The sequence below is a fragment of the Babylonia areolata genome, chromosome 23 (genome assembly GCF_041734735.1).
Source record: "Babylonia areolata isolate BAREFJ2019XMU chromosome 23, ASM4173473v1, whole genome shotgun sequence".
NCBI lineage: Eukaryota > Metazoa > Mollusca > Gastropoda > Neogastropoda > Buccinidae > Babylonia > Babylonia areolata.
The window spans coordinates 35,209,913-35,231,041 of record NC_134898.1 but is presented as its reverse complement, the minus strand read 5'-3'; the positions used below and the strand labels follow the sequence as shown (position 1 = coordinate 35,231,041).

At 43.0% G+C, this 21,129-nt stretch overlaps 2 protein-coding genes across 3 annotated transcripts in view; one reads left to right on the top strand and one right to left on the bottom strand.

The window, feature by feature from the left end:
• Window positions 1–21,129, bottom strand: part of LOC143298322 (uncharacterized) — a 29,986-nt gene that overhangs the window by 7,515 nt on the left and 1,342 nt on the right. Inside the window, exons 2-8 of the mRNA XM_076611158.1 lie at window positions 14,223–16,056; window positions 7,842–8,413; window positions 7,368–7,521; window positions 6,192–6,373; window positions 5,571–5,631; window positions 3,610–3,702; window positions 536–660 (exon numbers count right to left, since the gene is read on the bottom strand). Coding sequence (XP_076467273.1) covers window positions 536–660; window positions 3,610–3,702; window positions 5,571–5,631; window positions 6,192–6,373; window positions 7,368–7,521; window positions 7,842–8,413; window positions 14,223–15,534 — 2,499 coding nt within the window. The 5' untranslated portion in view covers window positions 15,535–16,056. The remainder of the gene's footprint in view (window positions 1–535; window positions 661–3,609; window positions 3,703–5,570; window positions 5,632–6,191; window positions 6,374–7,367; window positions 7,522–7,841; window positions 8,414–14,222; window positions 16,057–21,129) is intronic.
• Window positions 10,167–21,129, top strand: part of LOC143298323 (uncharacterized) — a 36,026-nt gene continuing 25,063 nt past the window's right edge. The window contains exons 1-2 of one of the 2 annotated variants that reach the window (XM_076611162.1): window positions 10,167–10,213; window positions 20,013–20,108. The gene's annotated coding sequence lies outside the window, so the exon portion shown is untranslated. Of the gene's footprint in view, window positions 10,214–19,896; window positions 20,109–21,129 lie in introns of those variants that run through there. The other variant, XM_076611160.1, reaches the window with a different exon arrangement.

The following is a 21,129-nucleotide window of genomic DNA, read 5'->3' as shown; positions in this document are numbered from 1 at the left end:
CTCCACAGTCCAGGCATATGTCACAAAGGATTTTAACTAATCAAGCAAGCAAGCAATCAAAAAAAATGAAAACAACAACTTATGACTGTAAAGAACGTTCAGTGATGCTTACGGTACGGGCGCACGCAGTTGCACGAGCGCGCGCGCACGCACACACACACACACACACACACACACACACACACACACCCCACAAAGACATACATCCCCCCCATTCCCCCCCCCACACACACACAACACCCCCTACCTCCGCCCTACACACACACACACACACACACACACCACACCACACCACACCACACCACGTTCCCCCCTCCCCTCACCCCCTACACAAACATCCACCCACCCCCCCCCTGCCCCCAACACACACACAACAACAAACGCATACACACAAGCCCCCACCCCACCCACTACACACACACACACACACACACACACACACACACACACACAAACTCTTAACGCAGCCCCGCCCAGCCCAGCCCAGAACAAGACCACCACCCCCACCCCCAAGCACCCCACCCCCAACACCCACCTCAGCGCAGGCCACGAGGTGACCGCAGGGCAGGAAGAGGACGCTGACCTCCTTGCTCTGACACATCTTGCACAGGGTCTCGTTCTGGATGGCGTCGTTCTCCAGCTCCAGACGCTCAAACACCGCTGTAGCGAAAAGAGGGGTTAAAAACAAACAAACAGACAAACAAACAAAAAAGGACTGTTAAAGGAGGATTAAACAGAAAGGTTTAAAGGACGAACACTGCTGTGGACGCAACGAATGGAAGGTTAAAAACAAACAAACAAAAACCGTTAAAGGAGGGTTAAAAAGAAAGGTTTAACGGATAAACACTGCTGTGGACCCAACGAATGGAGGGTTAAAAACAAACAAACAAAAACCGTTAAAGGAGGGTTAAAAAGAAAGGTTTAAAGGATGAACACTGCTGTGGACCCAACGAATGGAGGGTTAAAAACAAACAAACAATAACCGTTACAGGAGGTTAAAAAGAAAGGTTAAAGGATGACCACCTCTCTAGACCCAGCGAATGGAGGGTTAAAAACAAACAAAAACCGTTAAAGCAGGGTTAAAAAGAAAGGTTAAAGGATGAACACCTCCCTAGACCCAACGAATGGAGGGTTAAAAACAAACAAAACCGTTAAAGGAGGGTTGAAAAGAAAGGTTTAAAGGAAGAACACTGCTGTGGACCCAGCGAATGTAGATTTAAAAAAAATTTAAAACGTTAATGGACGGTTAAAACGAAAACACTGCTGTGGACCCGGCAAAAGGAGGGTAAAAAACACACATAAAAACAACCAACCAAACAAAAGAAACCGTTAAAGGAGGGTTTAATAGAAAGGTTAAAAGATTGAAAACACTGCTGTGGACCGCCAAGCGAAAGAAAGGTTAAAAAAAAAAGCTAACAGGAAACAAACAAGAAAAACCGTTAAAGGAGGGTTAAATAGAAAGGTTAAAGGATGAACACCGCTCTGGAACCGGCGAAAGTAGGAGAGAGTAACCATGGAGAGAGTTACCACTCTTTACTATAGGGTTAAAAAAACAAAGCAAAAAACCGTCAAAGGAGGGTTTAACAGAAAAGGTAAAAGGATGGTTTGGTAAGGGTAATGCCGGGTTTAGAAAGATAAGGTTAAAGGAGGATTTGATTATTAAAATAAAGTTTAATGGAGGGTTTAAAAAAAAACACGTTAAAGGATGGTAAAAAAAACCCAAACACATCGTTAAATGATGGTTAAAAACAACGTTAAAGGATGGTTTAAAAGAAAAGCTTAAAGGAGGGTTTAAAGAAAAGGTAAAGGAGGGTTTAACAAAAAGTTTAAGGGAGGGTTGAAAAAGGCGTTAAAAGGATGGTTAAAAAAAAAAAACACAAAAAAAACACGTTAAAGGATGGTTAAAAGAGAAGTTCAAAGGAGGGTTTAATTTTTTTGAAAGGTTAAAGGAGGACGTAATTAAAAGGATAAAGGAAGGTTAAAAGGAAGGTGAAAGAAGGGTTTAATAAAAGGTAAAGGGGGGTTTAATTTTTTTTTTCCAAAAGGTGAAAGGAGAATTCAATAAAAAGGGTAAAGGAAGGTTTAAAAAAACAACAACAAACATTAAAGGATGTGTTCAGTGAAAAGGTTTAAGGAGGGTTTAAAAAAAAAAAAGGTTTAAGGAGGATTTTAAAAAAAAAACCAAAAAAAAAACCCACCTACACCTCCTCATCTTCCTCCACCTCCTCCCCCACCTCCTCCTACACCTCCTCTTCCTCCTCCACCTCCCCCTCTTCCTCCCACCTCCCCCTCCTCCTCTTCCTCCACCTCCTCCTCTTCCTCCACCCCCTCCTCTTCCTCCACCTCCTCCTCCTCTGCCCCCACCTCCTCTTACAACTTCTACTCCCACCTCATCCTACACTTTTTCCTCTTCCTCCCACCTCCTCCTACACCCCCTCCTCCTCTTCCCCCATGTCCTTCTGCTTCTCCTCTTCTTCCACCTCTACCTCCTCTACACCTCCTCCTCTCTAACCATCTCCTCCACCTCCTCTTGTAACTCTTCCTTTCCCCCTACCTCCTCTCCACCTCCTCCTCTTCCTCCCACCTCCTCCTCTTCCCTTTTCTTCACCTCCTCCTCCACCTCCCTCTTCGGAGCAAAGTCTGACTGATGTTCACTTACGTGTGTATGGTTCATCCGCTTCCTTCTTCTCCACCTCCTCCTACACCCCCTCCTCCTACACACCTCCTCTTCCTCCAACCCCTCATACACCCCCTCCTCTTTCTACACCCCTCCTCTTCCTCCACCCCCTCCTCTTTCTACACCCCTCCTCTTCCTCCACCCCCTCCTCTTTCTACACCCCCTCCTCTTCCTACACCCCCACCTCCTCCTACACCCCCTCCTCCTCCTCCACACCTCCTCTTCCTCCACCCCTCCTCTTCCTCCACCCCCTCCTCTTTCTACACCCCCTCCTCTTCCTCCACCCCCTCCTCTTTCTACACCCCTCCTCCTCCTACACCCCTCCTCTTCCTCCACCCCCTCCTCTTTCTACACCCCTCCTCTTCCTCCACCCCCTCCTCTTTCTACACCCCTCCTCCTCCTACACCCCCTCCTCCTCCACCCCTCCTCTTCCTCCACCCCCTCCTCTTTCTACACCCCCACCTCCTCCTACACCCCCTCCTCTTCCTCCACCCCTCCTCCTCCTACACCCCCTCCTCCTCCTACACCCCTCCTCTTCCTCCACCCCCTCCTCCTCCTACACCCCTCCTCTTCCTACACCCCTCCTCCTCCTACACCCCCTCCTCCTCCTACACCCCCCTCCTCCTCCTACACCCCTCCTCCTCCTACACCCCTCCTCTTCCTCCACCCCTCCTCTTCCTCCACCCCCTCCTCCTCCTCCACCCCTCCTCCTCCTACACCCCTCCTCCTCCTACACCCCTCCTCCTCCTCCACACCCTCCTCCTCCTCCACACCTCTTCCTCCACCCCCTCCTCTTCCTACACCCCTCATCTTCCTACACCCCTCCTCTTCCTCCACCCCCACATCCTCCTACACCCCTCCTCCTCCTACACCCCCTCCTGTTCCTACACCCCACCCCCCCCTCTCGCACCCCTCTTCCCTCTTCTCCTCACCTGTCAAACAGTCGTCGCTGATGTCCTCTTCAGCAGGCAGTCCGTCACGGGCCAGCTCCTTGCGGTAAGTGTCCACAGGGGACGGCGGTTCCACTGCCAGGGAATCAAACCCCAACCGTCAGCCAATCCATTCATCAAACAATGTAACCACGAACCAATCCTTCCAACCAACCAACCAGTCAACCAGTTGAATAGATAAATACATGCTGGCTGGTTAATCAAAAAGTCGATCACTCAGTCAGTCATTCATCAATCAGTCAATTCATCGATCGATCAATCAATCAATCAATAATCAATCAATCTAATAACCAACCAACCAATCTATTAATCGATCAACCCACCGATCGGTTCATCGACTGGTCGGTTGATCGAGCAGTCAGTCGGTCGAGCAGTCTGGTTGGGAGCAGTTTCACTGCTGTCTCAAAGACAGCAACAAAGACGGAGATAGCTAGTTCGGTAGATAGCTAGAGAGAGAGAGAGAGACAGACAGACAGACAGACAGAGACAGAGACAGACAGACAGAAAGATACGAAAAGGTTGTGGCCCCTTGAGAAGGGGTAAGGTGAACATTGACAAATAACAAAATCATAGTAAATAATTTGAACAAATTACACTGAGATACAAGTAACTAAATGCACAATAAAGAACGTATTTTGAAATCTTCAGATAAGTGCAAAACGAACTGGCTTGCAGCATCCTCCTGGATTGGTGCCATAAGTAAGATAATAAGTCTCAATAAAATTGTTTGCTCGCAATATTTTAACTCTCTCCATACGAACGGCGAAAGAGACGACGTTAACAGCGTTTCACCCCAATTACCACCATCAAAATATTGCAAGCGGAAGGCTCTTATACTGAAGAGGTGAATGTTGACAAAGAATACCACAATTCTGACGACAGAAGCTAAAGGTTGGGTCATTCAGACACCCACTGGACATCCGAGGGGTCTGTGTCGAAGTGAAGAGAGGACTGGCCGTACTGAGTGAGTTAAAGGAACGAACTGATCTCTGATATGACTCAGGGCAGGACGCTGAAGCACAGAATGAACTTCATTTTCTGGTGAATTGTTGTTGCACAATGCTCACAGCACATCCCTTTCTCGACGTTTTTAAAAACTGAAATATCAGATATTCCAAATCTGAATCTTGTAACTATATACTTCAAATGCCTGTCAAGTTTCACTAACAGATATTTGGGAAAACAGTGCAAGTTGTTAACATACCTATACAGTTCGAAACTTTCACTTTCATGAAAGTGAGAATTACATTTTTGCTATCTGCAACCAGCCAGTCTTGCAAGAAACAAACAAATACATCTAGCTATGATGATTCTTCTACGCCCTGATTATTCAACCAAACTTATCCAAAACCAAGTTCATGCAGTTTGACTGATTTTTTGTTACCCAGTTGACTTTGTCCTTGTCAATTACATGTCATGTTATGCTTTCTTTGCTAATCTGAACTGTTCCGTCTGCGTAAATTTTAGCCAATATTTCATGCATTTAACCATGGAATTCAAGTACACTGGTTATGAAATTATGTTTGTCTCACCGTATAAGATATGATCAGGTCATTTGGTGTTTGCATTGATACTCCAAGATATCTTTTTTTTAAGGCAAATAAGTGAATTTTTTCACAGTGTACTGTAGCTATATCAAGACCCCAAAGAGACAGACAGACAGATAGACAGACAGACAGACAGACACAGACACAGACACAGAGAGACAGAGAAACAGAGACAGAGAGAGAGAGCAAACGAACGCGCGCGACGAACAGATATATATACATGTATGTATATATATATATATATATATATATATATATATATATATGTATATATATATATATATATATATATATATATATATATGTATGTATGTATGTATGTATATATATATATATATATATATATATATATATACGAACTCCTTTTGGAGCAAAGTCTGACTGAGGTTCACTCACGTGTGTAGGGTTCATCCGCTTCCTTCTTCTGCACCTCCTCAACAACCTCCTGCTCACAGATCTGCACACACACACACACACACACACACACACACACACACACACACACACACACACACACCGATAATAATAACAAGAAGAAGAAGAAGAACAACAACAACAACAATGATAATAATAATAATGAAGAAAAAGAAGAAGAAGAAGAAATGAACCATGTTTTTAAAAAATGCGCACAATCTTGCACGATGATGTAACTTATCATCTCACACACACACACACACACTCTCTCTCTCTCTCTCCATCTCTCTCTCTCTCTCTCACCCACTACACACGCACACACACACACACACACTTTCTCTCTCTCTCTCCCCCCCTCTCTCTCACTCACTCACACCACTCACTACACACATGCACACACACACACTCTCTCTCTCTCTCTCTCGCTCGCTCTCGCTCACTCACACCACTCACTACACACATGCACACACACACACACACACTCTCTCTCTCTCTCGCTCACTCACTCACACCACTCACTACACACATGCACACACACACACACTCTCTCTCTCGCTCACTCACTCACCACACACACACACACACACACACACACACACATACAGTGGGTGAGTAGCCAGAACGGTTCATGTTCTGCACGACATCGACGAACATCTGTCCCTTGCAAAGCCTGACATAGGGGCAGCGAGGGAACCAGCGACAGTGTTCAACCCACGGCTGGTCCGACCTCTCCCACGTTTTCAGGCCTCCTTTGCAGTAGAAGCAGCGCACCAGGTCAGCGTGACCTGAAACCAAACCAAACAGTACCAGTACCAGTATCAGTATCAGTAGCTCAAGGCCAAGGAGGCGTCACCGCGTTCGGTCAAATCCATATATGCTACACCACATCTGCCAAGCAGATGCCTGACCAGCAGCGTAACCCAACGCGCTTAGTCAGGCCTTGAGAAAAAATAATAAATAAATAAATAAAAGAATAAATAATTAAAAAATTTATATATATATACACGAAACGAAAAACTCCTTTCTTCTCTGCCACCTCAGTTGTGGTCCAGGGCAGCTTGTCACCAACCCTCGATAACAAAGAAATTGTCTTGTCTTGCCTTGTATTGTATTGTCCTGCCTTGTCTTCTCGTGTCTTGTCTTCGTCTTGCCTTGTATTGTCTTGTGCTGCTTTGTCTTGTCTTGCCTTGTCTTCGTCTTGCCTTGTATTGTCTTGTGCTGCCTTGTCTTGTCCTGCCTTGTATTGTCTTGTCCTGCCTTGTCTTCGTCTTGCCTTGTATTGTCTTGTCTTGTCTTCTCGTGCCTTGTATTGTCTTGTCCTGCCTTATCTTCGTCTTGCCTTGTATTGTATTGTCTTCTCGTGTCTTGTCTTCGTCTTGCCTTGTATTGTCTTGTCCTGCCTTGTCTTCTCGTGTCTTGTCTTCGTCTTGCCTTGTATTGTATTGTCCTGCCTTGTCTTCTCGTGTCTTGTCTTCGTCTTGCCTTGTATTGTCTTGTCCTGCCTTGTCTTCTCGTGTCTTGTCTTCGTCTTGCCTTGTATTGTCTTGTCTTGTCTTGCCTTGTATTGTCCTGCCTTGTCTTCGTCTTGCCTTGTATTGTATTGTCTTGCCTTGTCTTCTCGTGCCTTGTATTGTATTGTATTGTATTGTCTTCGTCTTGCCTTGTATTGTATTGTCCTACCTTGTCTTCTCGTGTCTTGTCTTCGTCTTGCCTTGTATTGTATTGTCCTGCCTTCTCTTTTCGTGCCTTGTCTTCGTCTTGCCTTGTCTCAACCCTTACCTGTGTAATAAAAGCCCGCTTCGGCCATTCTGGCGGCCGGGTGAGTGGCCTGGTGCTGCCAGCTGCCGAAGGTGTTGATTCGCACCTGTTTCACGGCCATGTCCGGCCGCTTGGGCCGCTGGGAGAAAATGCCCAGGTCTTCGTAGGTCACTATCTGTCAAAAGGTCATCATCATCATCGTCGTCATCATCACCATTTTCATCATCTTCATCATCATCATTATCTTTACCATACTCATTTTCATTGTCGTCGTCGTCGCTGTCGTCATCGTCGGCGTTATCGTTTGTCCTTGTGATCTTTTCATTCCAGTTATCACGGCGAGTGTTGGCTGGCTTGAATAGAAAGACACTACAGACGTGATGAATGATTGGTGAATGTTAATGCGCGCGCACACACACGCACACACACACACACACACACACACACGTGCGCGCGCGCACACATACACACGCGCGCACGAACGCACGCACGCACCTGTCTCTCCGCCTCCAGGTTCTCCGTCGACGATGCTTCTCCTTCACTTCCATCACCACCGCCACTCTCCCTTCTCTCCTCCCCCTCCCCAGGGGTGTTCCCCGATAGCTCAGCGGTATCCCGATTTCCAGTCCTTTGGCCGTCAGGAGAGGCGTCTGCGACAGTATCAGCAGATGAGGCACCTCCCGGAGCTGAAGATACTTGCCGAGTGTCAGCTGTGGACGAGCCTGTGTCAGCTGTACCCCTGGCACTCTGGGATCTCTGGTCTTCGGCAGGTGTGGAAACATCACCAGTAGTAGTATTGGTAGAAAGAGTGGTAGTGGTAGCAGTAGCAGAAGCAGTGGCACCAGAACTTGTTGCAGGAGCAGGAGCAGATGCGTCAGAGTTTGTAGCAGCAGCAGACACGCTGACAGGAAGAGGAGCAGATGCGTCAGAGTTTGTAGCAGCAGTAGACACGCTGACAGAAAGAGGAGCAGATGCGTCAGAGGTTGTAGCAGCAGTAGACACGCTGACAGAAAGAGCAGAAGTAGCAGCACCAGTGACGTGTTGTTGTTCAGTTGCTTCAGAGTACCCTGCAAACACACACACACACACACACACACACACACACACACACACACACACACACACACACACACACACACACACACATCTGATATCACTCAAAGTGAAAAGACGCTAAAAATTAAAGAAAGAACACACACCTAAAAAGCACAATATACAATTCTATTGACTTTCACATACATGAACTTCCCTCTACCCCATAACCTCCCTCCCCCCTCCCCGCCCTTCCCCCTTCACACAAGATCGACACTGTCGTTACAACACACACACATGGATATTTCAGCTGGGCGGGTTACAATGACAAGTTCATGCCACTGGCCCCCGAACATTCCTTCCGCCAAGTCTTCTTCTTCTGCGTTCGTGGGCTGCAACTCCCACGTTCACTCGTATGTACACGAGCGGGCTTTTATGTGTACAACCGTTTTTACCCCGCCATGAAGGCAGTCATACTCCGCTTTCAGGGGTGTACATGCTGGGTATGTTCCTGTTTCCATAACCCACCGAACGCTGACATGGATCACGGGATCTTTAACGTGCCCATTTGATCTTCTGCTTCCGTATACAAACGAAGAGGGTTCATGCACAAGCAGGTCTGCACATGTGGTGATCTGGGAGATCGGAAAAGTCTCCACCCTTTACCTACCAGGCGCTGTTACCGAGATTCGAACCCCGGACCCTCAGGTTGAAAGTCCAACGCTTTAACCACTCGGCCGTCCTTCCGCCACATCCAAAGCCCACACAACTTGACTCAACGTTGTAGAGTGCTTCGCTGCCCGCCCATTTCCTTCTACATGTCGGCATGGGTGCGTTGGTGTTCAGTGTTGTCATTCAGACTTTCTGTTGTTGTTTTTCACTTTCTTCTTCATTTTTTAATGTGAATATTTTTACACAAAACATGGACAGGACAAGGTTTTTCTCTGGGCTTAATCAGCGTGTTGGATTTATGCGGAGGTCTCTATTTTACATATAATACATAATATTATTTATCGAGGGGACTTGACTGTCATTTGAACACCTCGTCCGTCCTCCGTCCTCCAAACTTAACCCAGACACAACCAACTGCAGTGTGTCTGTCTGTCTGTGTGTCTGTGTGTCTGTCTGTGTGTCTGTCTGTCTCATTTCTCTGGGACATTGCCGTTCGTTAGACGATATTAATTTTGTTAAATGGAAACATTATGGGCGCTTCTGATGCACTGATATGGTGCATAGTCTGTGTGTGTGTGTGTGTGTGTGTGTGTGTGTGTGTGTGTGTGTGTGTGTGTGTGTGTGTGTGTGTGGCTGTGCGTGTGGCTGTGTGTGTGTGTATGTGTCTGTGTGTGTCTCTGTGTGTGTGTGGCTCTGTGTGTGCGTGTGGCTGTGTGTGTGTGTGTGTCAATAATGTTCCCAAGATACTGCACTCGTTGACTGATCGAGAACATTCGATGTTTTTCATCATGGCGATGGCTGACATTCTGTTCCTCTCCTGTTTTGTCTCCCTTTCCATGTTTCCTTTCAACTCCATCGTTTTTGCTAGTGCTTGTCACTTCGTGGCTGGCTTCCAAAACAAGTTAACTGTTCTCGTTATCAATCTGCGGTTGGTGGTACTTATACCATCACGGAAGTGCGAGGACGACAGTCAACTGTTCAACTTCTCTGTCTCTGTCTGGGTGTCTGACTTGCGGGAATTCCCAATGAGTCATCATCGTCAACGTCACCGTCACGTGACTTGCTCTATATAATTAGAAAAAGGACAAACTGCGCCACACATTGTCAGGAAATGTTTGGCCGCACAGCCGGTTTGGTTTTTGCCCAGCTGAGTGACGATTACAGTGAGTTAGAAAATGTTCTGTTTTCATTCGTTTTGATCATTGCTCTTGTTTTTGAAGTCTTTGAGTGGGTCAGGCTCCAAGCAAATTTAATAGTCATTGTGCAGGCTATAATGTGCTTCCTGTTTGATTGGTATGAATACGTTTTCGTTTCTCGATCTGAGCCACGTGCTTCTAATAAGCAAAAGTAACTGTGAAGCGATAGAAAAATTAGTTCCATTCGAGGACAGAACGAACGAACGAACGAATAAACGAACGAACGAAATTTTATTTCACGACGGTAAGAGACTGCTTTTTTACATCCGGCCCTCAGGGTGAAAAGGGGTAAGAAAATGCATGCACAAAAACTTTTTTTAATAGAAAAAAAAGAAAGAAAGAAAGAAAAAGAAGAAGAAAAAAATCTCCTGCCTACCCCCGCCCCCACCACTCCAAAAGAAATGAAAGCATGTTGAACACATAATTCAATACATCAATAGCTTACATGAATAGTACAAAGACATGAACAAAATAATACAGTAACAGAGGAGAAGGAAAGAAAGAATGAAGGGAAGAAAAAAAGGAAAAAAAGAAAAGGAAAAAAAGACGAAAAAAAGAAGAGAAAGACTGGGTAAAGAAACAGAGACAGGTAGACCTGACAGATGCACAGACAGGCAAAGAGGCGTAAACGCTATAATCATTGATAATCAATGAAACTGTGGATTATAGTATCGTAATAAAGTGAAACATGTTCGCAGATTTTTCATGAGATAAGCACGATATGTGTTTCTGAATGCTGAGATGCTTTGATCTGTGTTCACTTTTATACATAGTAACATATCATACCATAAGCAAACCCCTGCGTGAGAAAGACTGGACTTGAATTGACCAGTTCTATGATGCGGTACAGAAATCTTGTGTACATGACGGTGGGTATAAATAACAAATCTGTTTTGAAGAGAAGAGGCAGGAAAACCTGACGTTATTTAAAACATAAATAGAGCCTTGTCATATTTAAGTTTAAGTGCCTGAACCCCCTTCGTGTGTATGCGCACGCAGATCATCAAATACGCACGTTAAAGATACTGTAATCCATGTCAGCGTTCGGTGGGTTATGGAAACAAGAATATACCCAGCATGCACACCCCCGAAAACGAAAATGTTACATGTCTGTCTGAGTGTGTATGCGTGTGCGTCTGAAATCTGATTGAATGACACAGGAAACGATTGATGAGCGCCCAGTGGCAGCCGTCAGTCGGCTCTACCCAGGTAGGCAGCCTGTGGTGCAAATGTCCCCGTGTATGTAAAGCGCTTAGAGCTTGGTCTCTGACCGCGGACAGGCGCAATATAAGTATCCACATCAATCAGTCAATCAAATCCAGCGCTGACAGAGAAACCACAGTAAAGTAGACTGGCTGGCTCAGTTTCGGGGAATAATTGTCATCGGGGTTCATTGAAAAGTGCTTGCCAAATACACTCCGGCGTCTGCCTGCTTCAGTGACTCATGTGCTAGGAGTTTGCGGTTTTCTGGTAAGTAGAAGATTGCATGTCGTCATTCGTCTTGATGTTTAACTTATTGTTTGAAGCTGTTCGGAGTTGCTCAAGCTACAAACAAGATACTTTCTGACATCTGAAATAAAATGTAGATGGTATCCGTGCTTTGTTCTTACGTAGGATTAGGTTACGTATCAAGTTTTCGTCATTCATTTATCTATTTAGTCTTTTTTATTTACTCATCTGTTTGTTTATTTTTTGTGTGTAAAAAAAAACATTAATGATATGAGCATACAACAAAGTAATGTGAACAAACAGAACATCATTTTGAATATATAGGATACAAGAGACACACAAGACAAAACCTGTAAAACAAAAAGTAAATGAATAGTACAACTGATAATGAAACAAGGCAGACAAATCATGGCTTCTGACATCATACAGCATGGAATAGTGGGTATGCCATGTGTATACCCACGATATGAGCAAAGAGGAGCTTATTGAAATCTTAACACAAATATTAAATGCACTGCATCGGATACACTTTGTATTCCATAAGGTCCGTACTATAATGTGGTTCCAAGGAAGCGAGCAAGATTAGAGCTATAGGAAACAGTATCCGCATTCATTTTGGCAAATTTGTTTTTTCCATTATTTTGACTTTTTTTTCCATTAATTTTGTATGAATCGTGGAATTGTTCTTCAAAAACATAAGATACATATATTTTTTTTCAACTTAGTATCTGGAAACTGAGCTGCGTTCCACATGCATTGAATTGTGGAGGTTGTTTGTTCCAAATGCATTGAATTGTGGAGGTTGTTTGTTCCAAATGCATTGAATTGTGGAGGTTGTTTGTGGGATTTACTTTTGTACAGAGAGTGTTTGGCAAGTAAAATGATAAGACCGAAAAAGTCCTCGTTACAAAAAAGAAAAAAAGGAAAGAAAAAAAAAAGAGTGTGAGTTTCCAAATAAAAGAAACTATTGTTTGTTTTAATTGGACACTTTGTATATTATTGAATTTGTTACTGATAACTGTTTGAAGAGCAGACCAAAATCTCTGCACAATCTAAAAAAAAAGAAAAAAGAAAAAAAAAGTTCAGTGTATTCTGAATGTTGTCCGCAGAAGCTACATTTATAATCACCAGAAAAAGTTCATCTGTTTCAGAGGTATGTTCACTGCAATAATCCCGTGAACTATTTTTATCTGAATCCATTTTAAACTCGCATCTCATTTATGTGTGTGAGTTTTGTTTTTGTTTTTGTTTGTTTTTTTGTTGCTGTTTTTTTCTTCTTTTTGCTGTTTTGTTGTTGTTGTTGTTTATTTAAAAAAAAAAAAAAAACCGTTTCACGTTAATATTAATTTCCAACAAATCACGCCACTTGTTAGGGCATTAAGAATCATTTCATTTTAGCAAGTGTGTCACCATAAAGTCTAATCCAATTTCCCACAAAATGAAGGCCTATCATTATTGACGATTTTCTGGTATGTGAAGCAATGTCGTTTTGAATTTCAATGTTCAGGTTTTTTTATATGATTTAACAGACTTAACACAACCATTAAACAACAAGTGCATCTGCTATGTTTCCATGCTTTTGACTGAAATCTTCATATAAAAAGGAAATGGCTGTTTCCATGTACAAACTGAAAAATATTCCACTTTCTTTTATATTTTTCATCAGTCCATCTACTGTATAATAACATTTTATTTTAGATTTTAGTTCTGGTTCAGAAAGATTGGTTGTTGTTTTTTTTAATTTAAAGATTAAAAAAACAAAAACAAAAAAAACCCAGATATCTTTACTGCGTGATTGTGGCAACTTCTGACAAAATTCTCTGAAGGCTTGGAATCCGTGATCACATAATCTGTTCTCATTGTCTGGTGCTGGTGTGGGTCCACACATATCGAGATACTCAATAAGGCCTGCATGACAAATTGCTTTTCTTATAATGCCCATTTATGGTTAGATTTTTCTTTCCACTTAAGGACTGGCTACATTTAGTTTCTTGCGAGTATTCATTTTGTTTTGAGAGAGAGAGAGAGAGAGAGAGAGAGAGAGAGAGAGAGAGAGAGAGACAGAGAGAGAGAGAGAGAGAGAGAGTTGATATATTTTACTGAATAAACATACATGTTCATTTCAAGCCCCACCGCCATGAATAAGTGTGATCAGATAACTGAAAATTGGATTCTAGAAGCATTCACGCACAGCCCCCATGCACATTATAATTATACGTAATTTATACGCATTCACATGCATATAGACTTTACATATATATACGGAATCTATACGCATTCACATGCGTAGTTATAGACTTTACAAGAGAGAGAGAGTGAGGCCATGTAGGGGAAAGATTAGTAAATAATATGGAGACATTTTCGGCCAGGAAGAAAACACACATAAACACACAAACACGCGCACCCACCCCCACCCCCATCTCCTACACCCACACACTCACGCACGCGCAGACAGACAGACAGACAGACAAGACAGACAGGCAAGACCGACAGACAGACTAGAGCTGGCCGCACAGGCACCACTCACCAGACAGTTCAGGTGAAGAAGCGCGTCCCTCCGGGGTTTGACCCTCCGGTCTGGGGTGACTCTCAGAGATGGTCACTTGGTCGACGCGCGCTCCGGACACGAAGCGACAGGTGGGCGACACGCGTCTGTGGACCTCGTCCGCCCGCTCGCCCTTGAAGCGCAGGATGGGAACCCTCACCCCGCAAAAAGCACACTCCACCCTCCTCTCGGCATTCGGCCTCGCGGGATCCGGCGAGTCGGCAAGGAAGAAGCCGCTGCTGGCAATGGGAATGAGGTAGACACCGGGGGGCACCTGGCAGTCCTGGAACGATGCAAGACGGTTCCATTCGCTGCTGAAATGTGCGCGCTGTCTCGCGACATCTGCTGAGTGTGGTGGGGCCGGGGCTCTCAGCATGGATACCACCCACTGCTGGAACCCGGGTCTGAGGCGGGAGGTGCCACAGCATTCAGACAGCACCACCTCTTCATTGGTCACACCATTCCCGCCCGTTCCGCTTCCAAACTGGCGCTTGGAGAGCTCCTTTGAGTTCGACTCCGTTTCCTTGAGAAAGGCTTCCTTCATTTCTTCATCCTTTGGGATGAACAAGTCTGGATGCATTTCGGTACCCAAGCCTTTTCCAATTGTCGCAGTTTTTCTCGGAAGTGGTTCCAAGACATTTTCAGCGACTTTGATCTTGTCGACAGGAAGGCGGTTGCGAGATTTCATGATCAGAGAGACGAAGATGAGCTTGTAGTGAGCGTCCTGGAGGTAGCGGGTGGCGTCCGTTGTGGTGCCTGGCCTCCTTGAGGGTGCAGGGTACTCATCTGTCCTTCCTCCATTCACCATCACCCCACGAGTCGTCGTGCCGGAATCGGTCCCTTCCTCCTGTGCAGGGTCCACGTTTATCACGTGCTCCTCGCCACAAAGTTCAGAGTCACAGGAGTGTGTCGGAGCGCCCTGGAGCTCCGCTGGGTCGGGTGTCCGGCTCCCCTTCCCTTCAGCACCACGGTCCGGTTTCCGATCAGCGCGCGGTGTGCAGTCTCCTGTCATGGCTTCGGGTGTGGCGTGTTGGGGTCTTGCCCGCGTCGGGTGTTCACTGTTGTTTCCTGAAGGCCGTCCGCCCGGCCCGTGTTTTTCCTGCAGCGTGTGTCCTGCTCTGCCCCATCCTGCAGCCTCCGTTCTGTGAACGTCGTTTGAAAACCTGGCGGCTGGGCAGCGAGGCAGAGTCACTCCTGATGCTTCTTTTTCCTCGCTGTTCGTGTTTGGTCCATTGACTTGACCTTCTTTGTCGTTCGTGTTTGGTCCATTGACTTGTCCGTCCTTATTCTTCATACTAAGCGAAGATACTTGTAGTTCCTTGTCTTTTTCGTCGACTAAATTGACTTGTATTTCCTCGTCAAATGCTCGTCAACAGATAAGTGAAGAAAACAACAACAACAAAAAACAACAACAACAACAACAACAAAAAAACACAAAAAACAGCCGAATAACCTATTCAGCAGTTGTTATTCCGGACAGCTAGTCAACACGGACTAACAGAAAACGACGGAACCGGAACCTGTTTATTGAACTTTTTCTGCAGAGGGAAAGCTAAAGACAGCAAACAGCACGCTAAATATAACTCGGTTTTCTGTGGCAGTTATGTTCCAACAGGCCCTTTTTTTCTCTCTCTTTTTTTTTATCAATACAAATACGTTGTGCGACACATTGAAGTTGAATGCTGTTATAATAGGCTCAGCAGATGTGTGGACAGATCATGTTTCAGGGACGGTCAGTCACAAGTATGCACACAGTGTCCATGCAAGCTGTGCAGCACGTGAACAGGGGTGGGGCGACTGATGAAGTACGTGGATTCTGAAAGACAAAATAAACGCCTTCGATGATGATTTTGTTGACATTCAAAATCTGAAATGCTTCGTTTTACCACGACACATGTGTGTGTGTGTGTGTGTGTGTGTGTGTGTGTGTGTGTGTGTGGTAGTAGTAGACAAGACAAGACAACACAACACAAATACTTTATTTCGAGGATAATAGATAAGCACTGGTGTGCTTTTCTACATCCAGTCCCCGCCCTGAATAGGGTCTACACTGCACAATATTTAATAAAATGAAAGCATGGTGTTAGTAGAGATACATAACAGAGGAAAAAAATATATAAATCAAAACAAAACAACCACCACACACACACACACACACACACACACACACACACACACACATGGCATACAGGCACTAGCATGATGTTAGTAAAATGCATAGGAAAAAAAATGAACAAAATGGAAGATACAAACACACACAACACACGCCGCACCACAGACCAGAATGGGGGATAGAGGGTGAGGAAGGTTCTCAGGCAACCATACACATTTGACAAACAGTATCAATAAAATGAACGATTTACATTACACATTATGGCATAAGATGGGAAAGGCAATGTTTTTTTTTTAAGGTGGTTTGGCAATGGTGTTGTTTAATTGTTTCTGGGAGTGAGTTCCATAGGGTGGCGCCTGAGTAAACCAGACTGGATTTTTCTTGGAATTGGGATATGGACTTTGGGGGGATTCCTTGATGAATTTACAGAAAATTCGTCTGGTGCATTACCTGTCATAATCTTTTGCATCATGATTCCTTTATTGTACTTTAATCTACGGATTAGTGGGAGAATATTCGCTTGTTTATAGTCTGAGTCTAAAAGGGTAGTCTTTTTAAGGAGTACCAGCTTGAGCCCCCGTTTATGAAGATTCTGTAATGGCTTCATGGTATTCGTACTTGCGGAGCCCAATAGTGTTGATGCATAATCTATTGTAGACTGGATATGCGCTTGCAAAAATAATTTCCGTGAATGAAGGCCAAAGAAATGTTTGATTTTGGATAGTTGATGGGTTTTCTGGGCTGTCTTTTTGCAAAAGAAATTTATGTGAGGATTCCAAGTGAGATTGTTGTCAATTATGATCCCCAGAACTTTATGATCGCTGACCTGTTCAATAGGTTCGCCTTTAATTTGGATGGAAGGAAGATTATGTATAGTGTTTTGCCTCTTTTGTCTGGTTGTGATTAACATGCATTTTGTTTTTTGAGGGTGAAGAGACATGTGGTTTAGTTCGGTCCATCTAACGAGGTCATCAGTACTTTCTTGTAAGCCTTTTGCAAGAGTGACAATGTCAGTATGAGAAGTGTGGATTGTTGTATCATCCGCAAAAAGTTCGCAGACGGATTTCACAGGTCGTTTATATCTATTGAGAACAGTAAAGGGCCTAGAATAGACCCCTGAGGAATGCCATTATCAAGTGTTGTTGGTGCGGAGATTGATGTACTCATTGTCACGCATTGTTGTCTGTTTGTCATATAGGGTTCAAGCAAACTAAGACAATTGGTTGACAGACCATACAGATCAAGTTTTCTAAGTAAGAGTTTGTGGTCTATCACATCAAATGCTTTTTTAAAATCGACGAATAAAACACCAATATCGCTATTGTTATTGACATTGGTAATCCAGTCATCTACAATGTTGACCAATGCTGTGTGGCATGAATGCTTTCGTCTGAAACCAGACTGAGCTGGATGTAAACGTTCACTGACATCAAAGTGATGTGAAATATGCTTGTTGATGTGTTTTTCCAGTGGTTTTGAAAGAATAGAAATAATGGAAACTGGCCTGTAGTTTGAAGGATCTGTGGTGTCCCCTGATTTGTAAATAGGAATAACTTTCGCTTTCTTAAATGCGATCGGAAAGTAGTTTTTGTCAATACAGATTAAAAATGTACGTTAATGTGTCCGTGATAACTGGAGCGGCTAGTTTAAGAATTCTGCTGTCGATGCCATCCAGTCCGTGAGTTCCTGTCTGTTTTAGTTGGATAAGGTAGTTATAGACTTCAAATACTGTTATGGGTGGAATATTCAATTTAATTGAAGTGTTTTTATTACGACAATACAATTTTGATTTTTCAAGGTCATTCAGTTTTGTGTAATCTGTGGTAATATTTTTTTTCTAGCTATAGTGGAAAAGTGTGTATTTAGTTGATTCACAGAAACGTCTTTGATCGCGGTTGATTTTGACGAAGATTGCTTGTTGGTGAGTTGGTTTATAGCTTGCCACACTGATTTTGGGCTTTCTTTCGAGAATAATTCTCGGTAATATTTCCTCTTTTCTCTGCGCTTTTGTGAGTTTATTGCATTTCTCAATTTGTTCGATTATTCGTGGTAGCCCTGCTCTTTTAGATAGTCTCTAATGTAGCCTGCCTCTTTCAACTCTTTGGAACACCAAGCTGGTTTAGGGGTGTGTTTAACTCTTATAGTTTTGAGTGGGACGTGTTTATTATATAACTGTAAATATTTCGATCCAGTGTTCTATTGCTAGATCGGGGTCTGTTATATCATATACCGATGGAAGTTGGGAGCTACTCACATCATGTATAAAGAGCTGCTCATTAAATTTAGAGTAGCAACGAAGAACTGGCGAGAGGAAGCGCTGAAGACAATGTCTTATTGTAGTAAAGAAGGCGACTGGTCCGAAGTAGGAGAATCATGTGAAGAGGACGGGAAAACAAGTGAAATGTATAGTCAGACATAATGAACAAACTTCCGATAGAGAAACTAGTTGAAATATATGGTGAAAAATACTGTACAAATAATAAACAAAAATTGACATATCGTAAAAAGCCGAATATAAAAACAAAACAAAAAAAAACACTAAAGGATAAGCTAGAAAGAATATCAAATCATATATTATATCATCTGGCAAAACTGAACTCATCATAAAGATATTAGATCAAGAAGACAATAGAACAAATGTCATTCTTAGTAGACGAAGCTACCATATAAGAAAAGAAGAGAAAAAAAAGGCATACAACCACGACTGACAGCGAGCCACCAAGAACAATATTGAGGGTTCCGTAAACTATGGAACGGTTGAAGTGTCTAAAGACAGGATTATTAAAAGTTAAATATATTAGCCCTGCAAAAAAGTAGTGGGATGTAAAATCGCAGTATTCATGATCTTTCATCTAGATATGACTCAGTTAAATGTCCAAGGGCAGATACGACATAATATTAATAGCAAGAATAATGATAGTAATGATGATTTTTTTTTTTCAAAGCAGCTACCAATTAACATTTGTGGGAATGAAATCAGCGCAAATTGACTGATTGTAAAAGTGGTGATGCATACGAAAAATGTAATCATCTTGTTCTCCAAATAAAGATTTTAAAATTGATTTATTGCCCCTTTCTTTTATTTCATAAAAAGTATACACACACACACACACACACACACACACACACACACACACACACTATGCATACATATATATATATATATATATATATATATATATATTATATATATATATATATATATATCACAAATTAAATTTTTTCCTATTTAGTTAATAATAATAAGCGCGCCAGTGGACAACTTGTTGTAAAGTCCATTATCAAAGTCAAAATCAAGCTCATCATGAACTTATTGCGAATGTGGTGATGCACATAAAAACAACAGCAAAAAAAAAACACAAAAAAAAAAAAAAAAAACAAAATCCGAAAGTAAAAGGCCACAATAAATTATAGTTATGCTGACGCTAGCATCGGCTTTCCAAATAATTATAACAAATCGGCATCATTACTAGAATCGGGTTTTCCAAACATTACTAATGCTGTCACCGATCAGCGTTTTGGGTTTTCCCGATGTGTCGACGATCTCGTTACTTCTTATTTTTTGGTGGATACGTCGCAGGGGCCCTTCGTTGAATTCTATCTTTGGACGAGTACGATCGTATTCGTAACAAGTTAACTTATTCTTCTTTTCTTTTCAGGTTCCTTTCGTTTATACCTGTGACGACCCCGACCCGCAGTCTGCGCAGCGAACTGGTAAAGTGTGGGGAACCGGTCAGCTATAATAGCTGTCGAAGGTCAGATTAAATTGTGTGTGACGCTCGACTGATCTGCGTTTTATTGTCCATGTAACGTTTGGTTTAAACAAAACAAAACAAAAACAAAAAAACAATGTATATAAATCTATTATCCTGTGTGACTCAATACTGATTCACCGAATCACGTGTGTGTGTGTGTGTGTGTGTGTGTGCGCCAGTGTGTGTGTGTGCCAGTGTGTGTGTCAGTGTGTGTGTGTGTGTGTGTGTGTGTCAGTGTGTGTGTGTGTGTGTGTGTGTGTGTGTCTGTGTGTGTCTGTGTGTGTGGTGTTGTGTTGTGTGTTGTTTATTACTAATATTATTACTACTACCTTTTTCTATATTATAATTATTATTTATTTATTTATTTATTTATGCAAGCTTATCTATTATTTATTCCCCCGTTTTTTTTTTTTTGTTGTTTTTTTTTTGTTTTTTTTTTTTGTTGTTTTTTTTTGTGTGTGTGGTTGTGTGTGTGTGTTTTTTTTTTTTTTTTTTTTTTTTTTTTTTCCCAAGGCCTGACTAAGCGCGTTGGGTTACGCTGCTGGTCAGGCATCTGCTTGGCAGATGTGGTGTAGCGTATATGGTTTTGTCCGAACGCAGTGACGCCTCCTTGAGCTACTGAAACTGAAACTGAAACTGTGTGTCACAGTGTGTGTGTGTGTGTGTGTGTGTGTGTGTGTGTGTGTGTGTGTGTGTGTGTGTTCGTTTCTCAAGTTTCTTTCTTTCTTATTTATCTGTCTTTCCGCCGAACACGTCAGTGCACAGTGATATTGGATGATGATGATTTTTTGGTCTCCTAAATTACGACGTTTCCTCCATTATTAGACGAGGCATGTGATCGGAAACAACATCTATGATATCTATCTATCTTTCTTTCTTTTTCTTTTTCTTGCTTTCAAGTTTTGTATATCTACAATGTCTACTGAGTATCTATCTATCTATACTGATGTATACTAGATAGATAGATAGATAGATAGGTAGATAGATAGATAATTATGGTTATAGACCGGGAGGTGGGGAG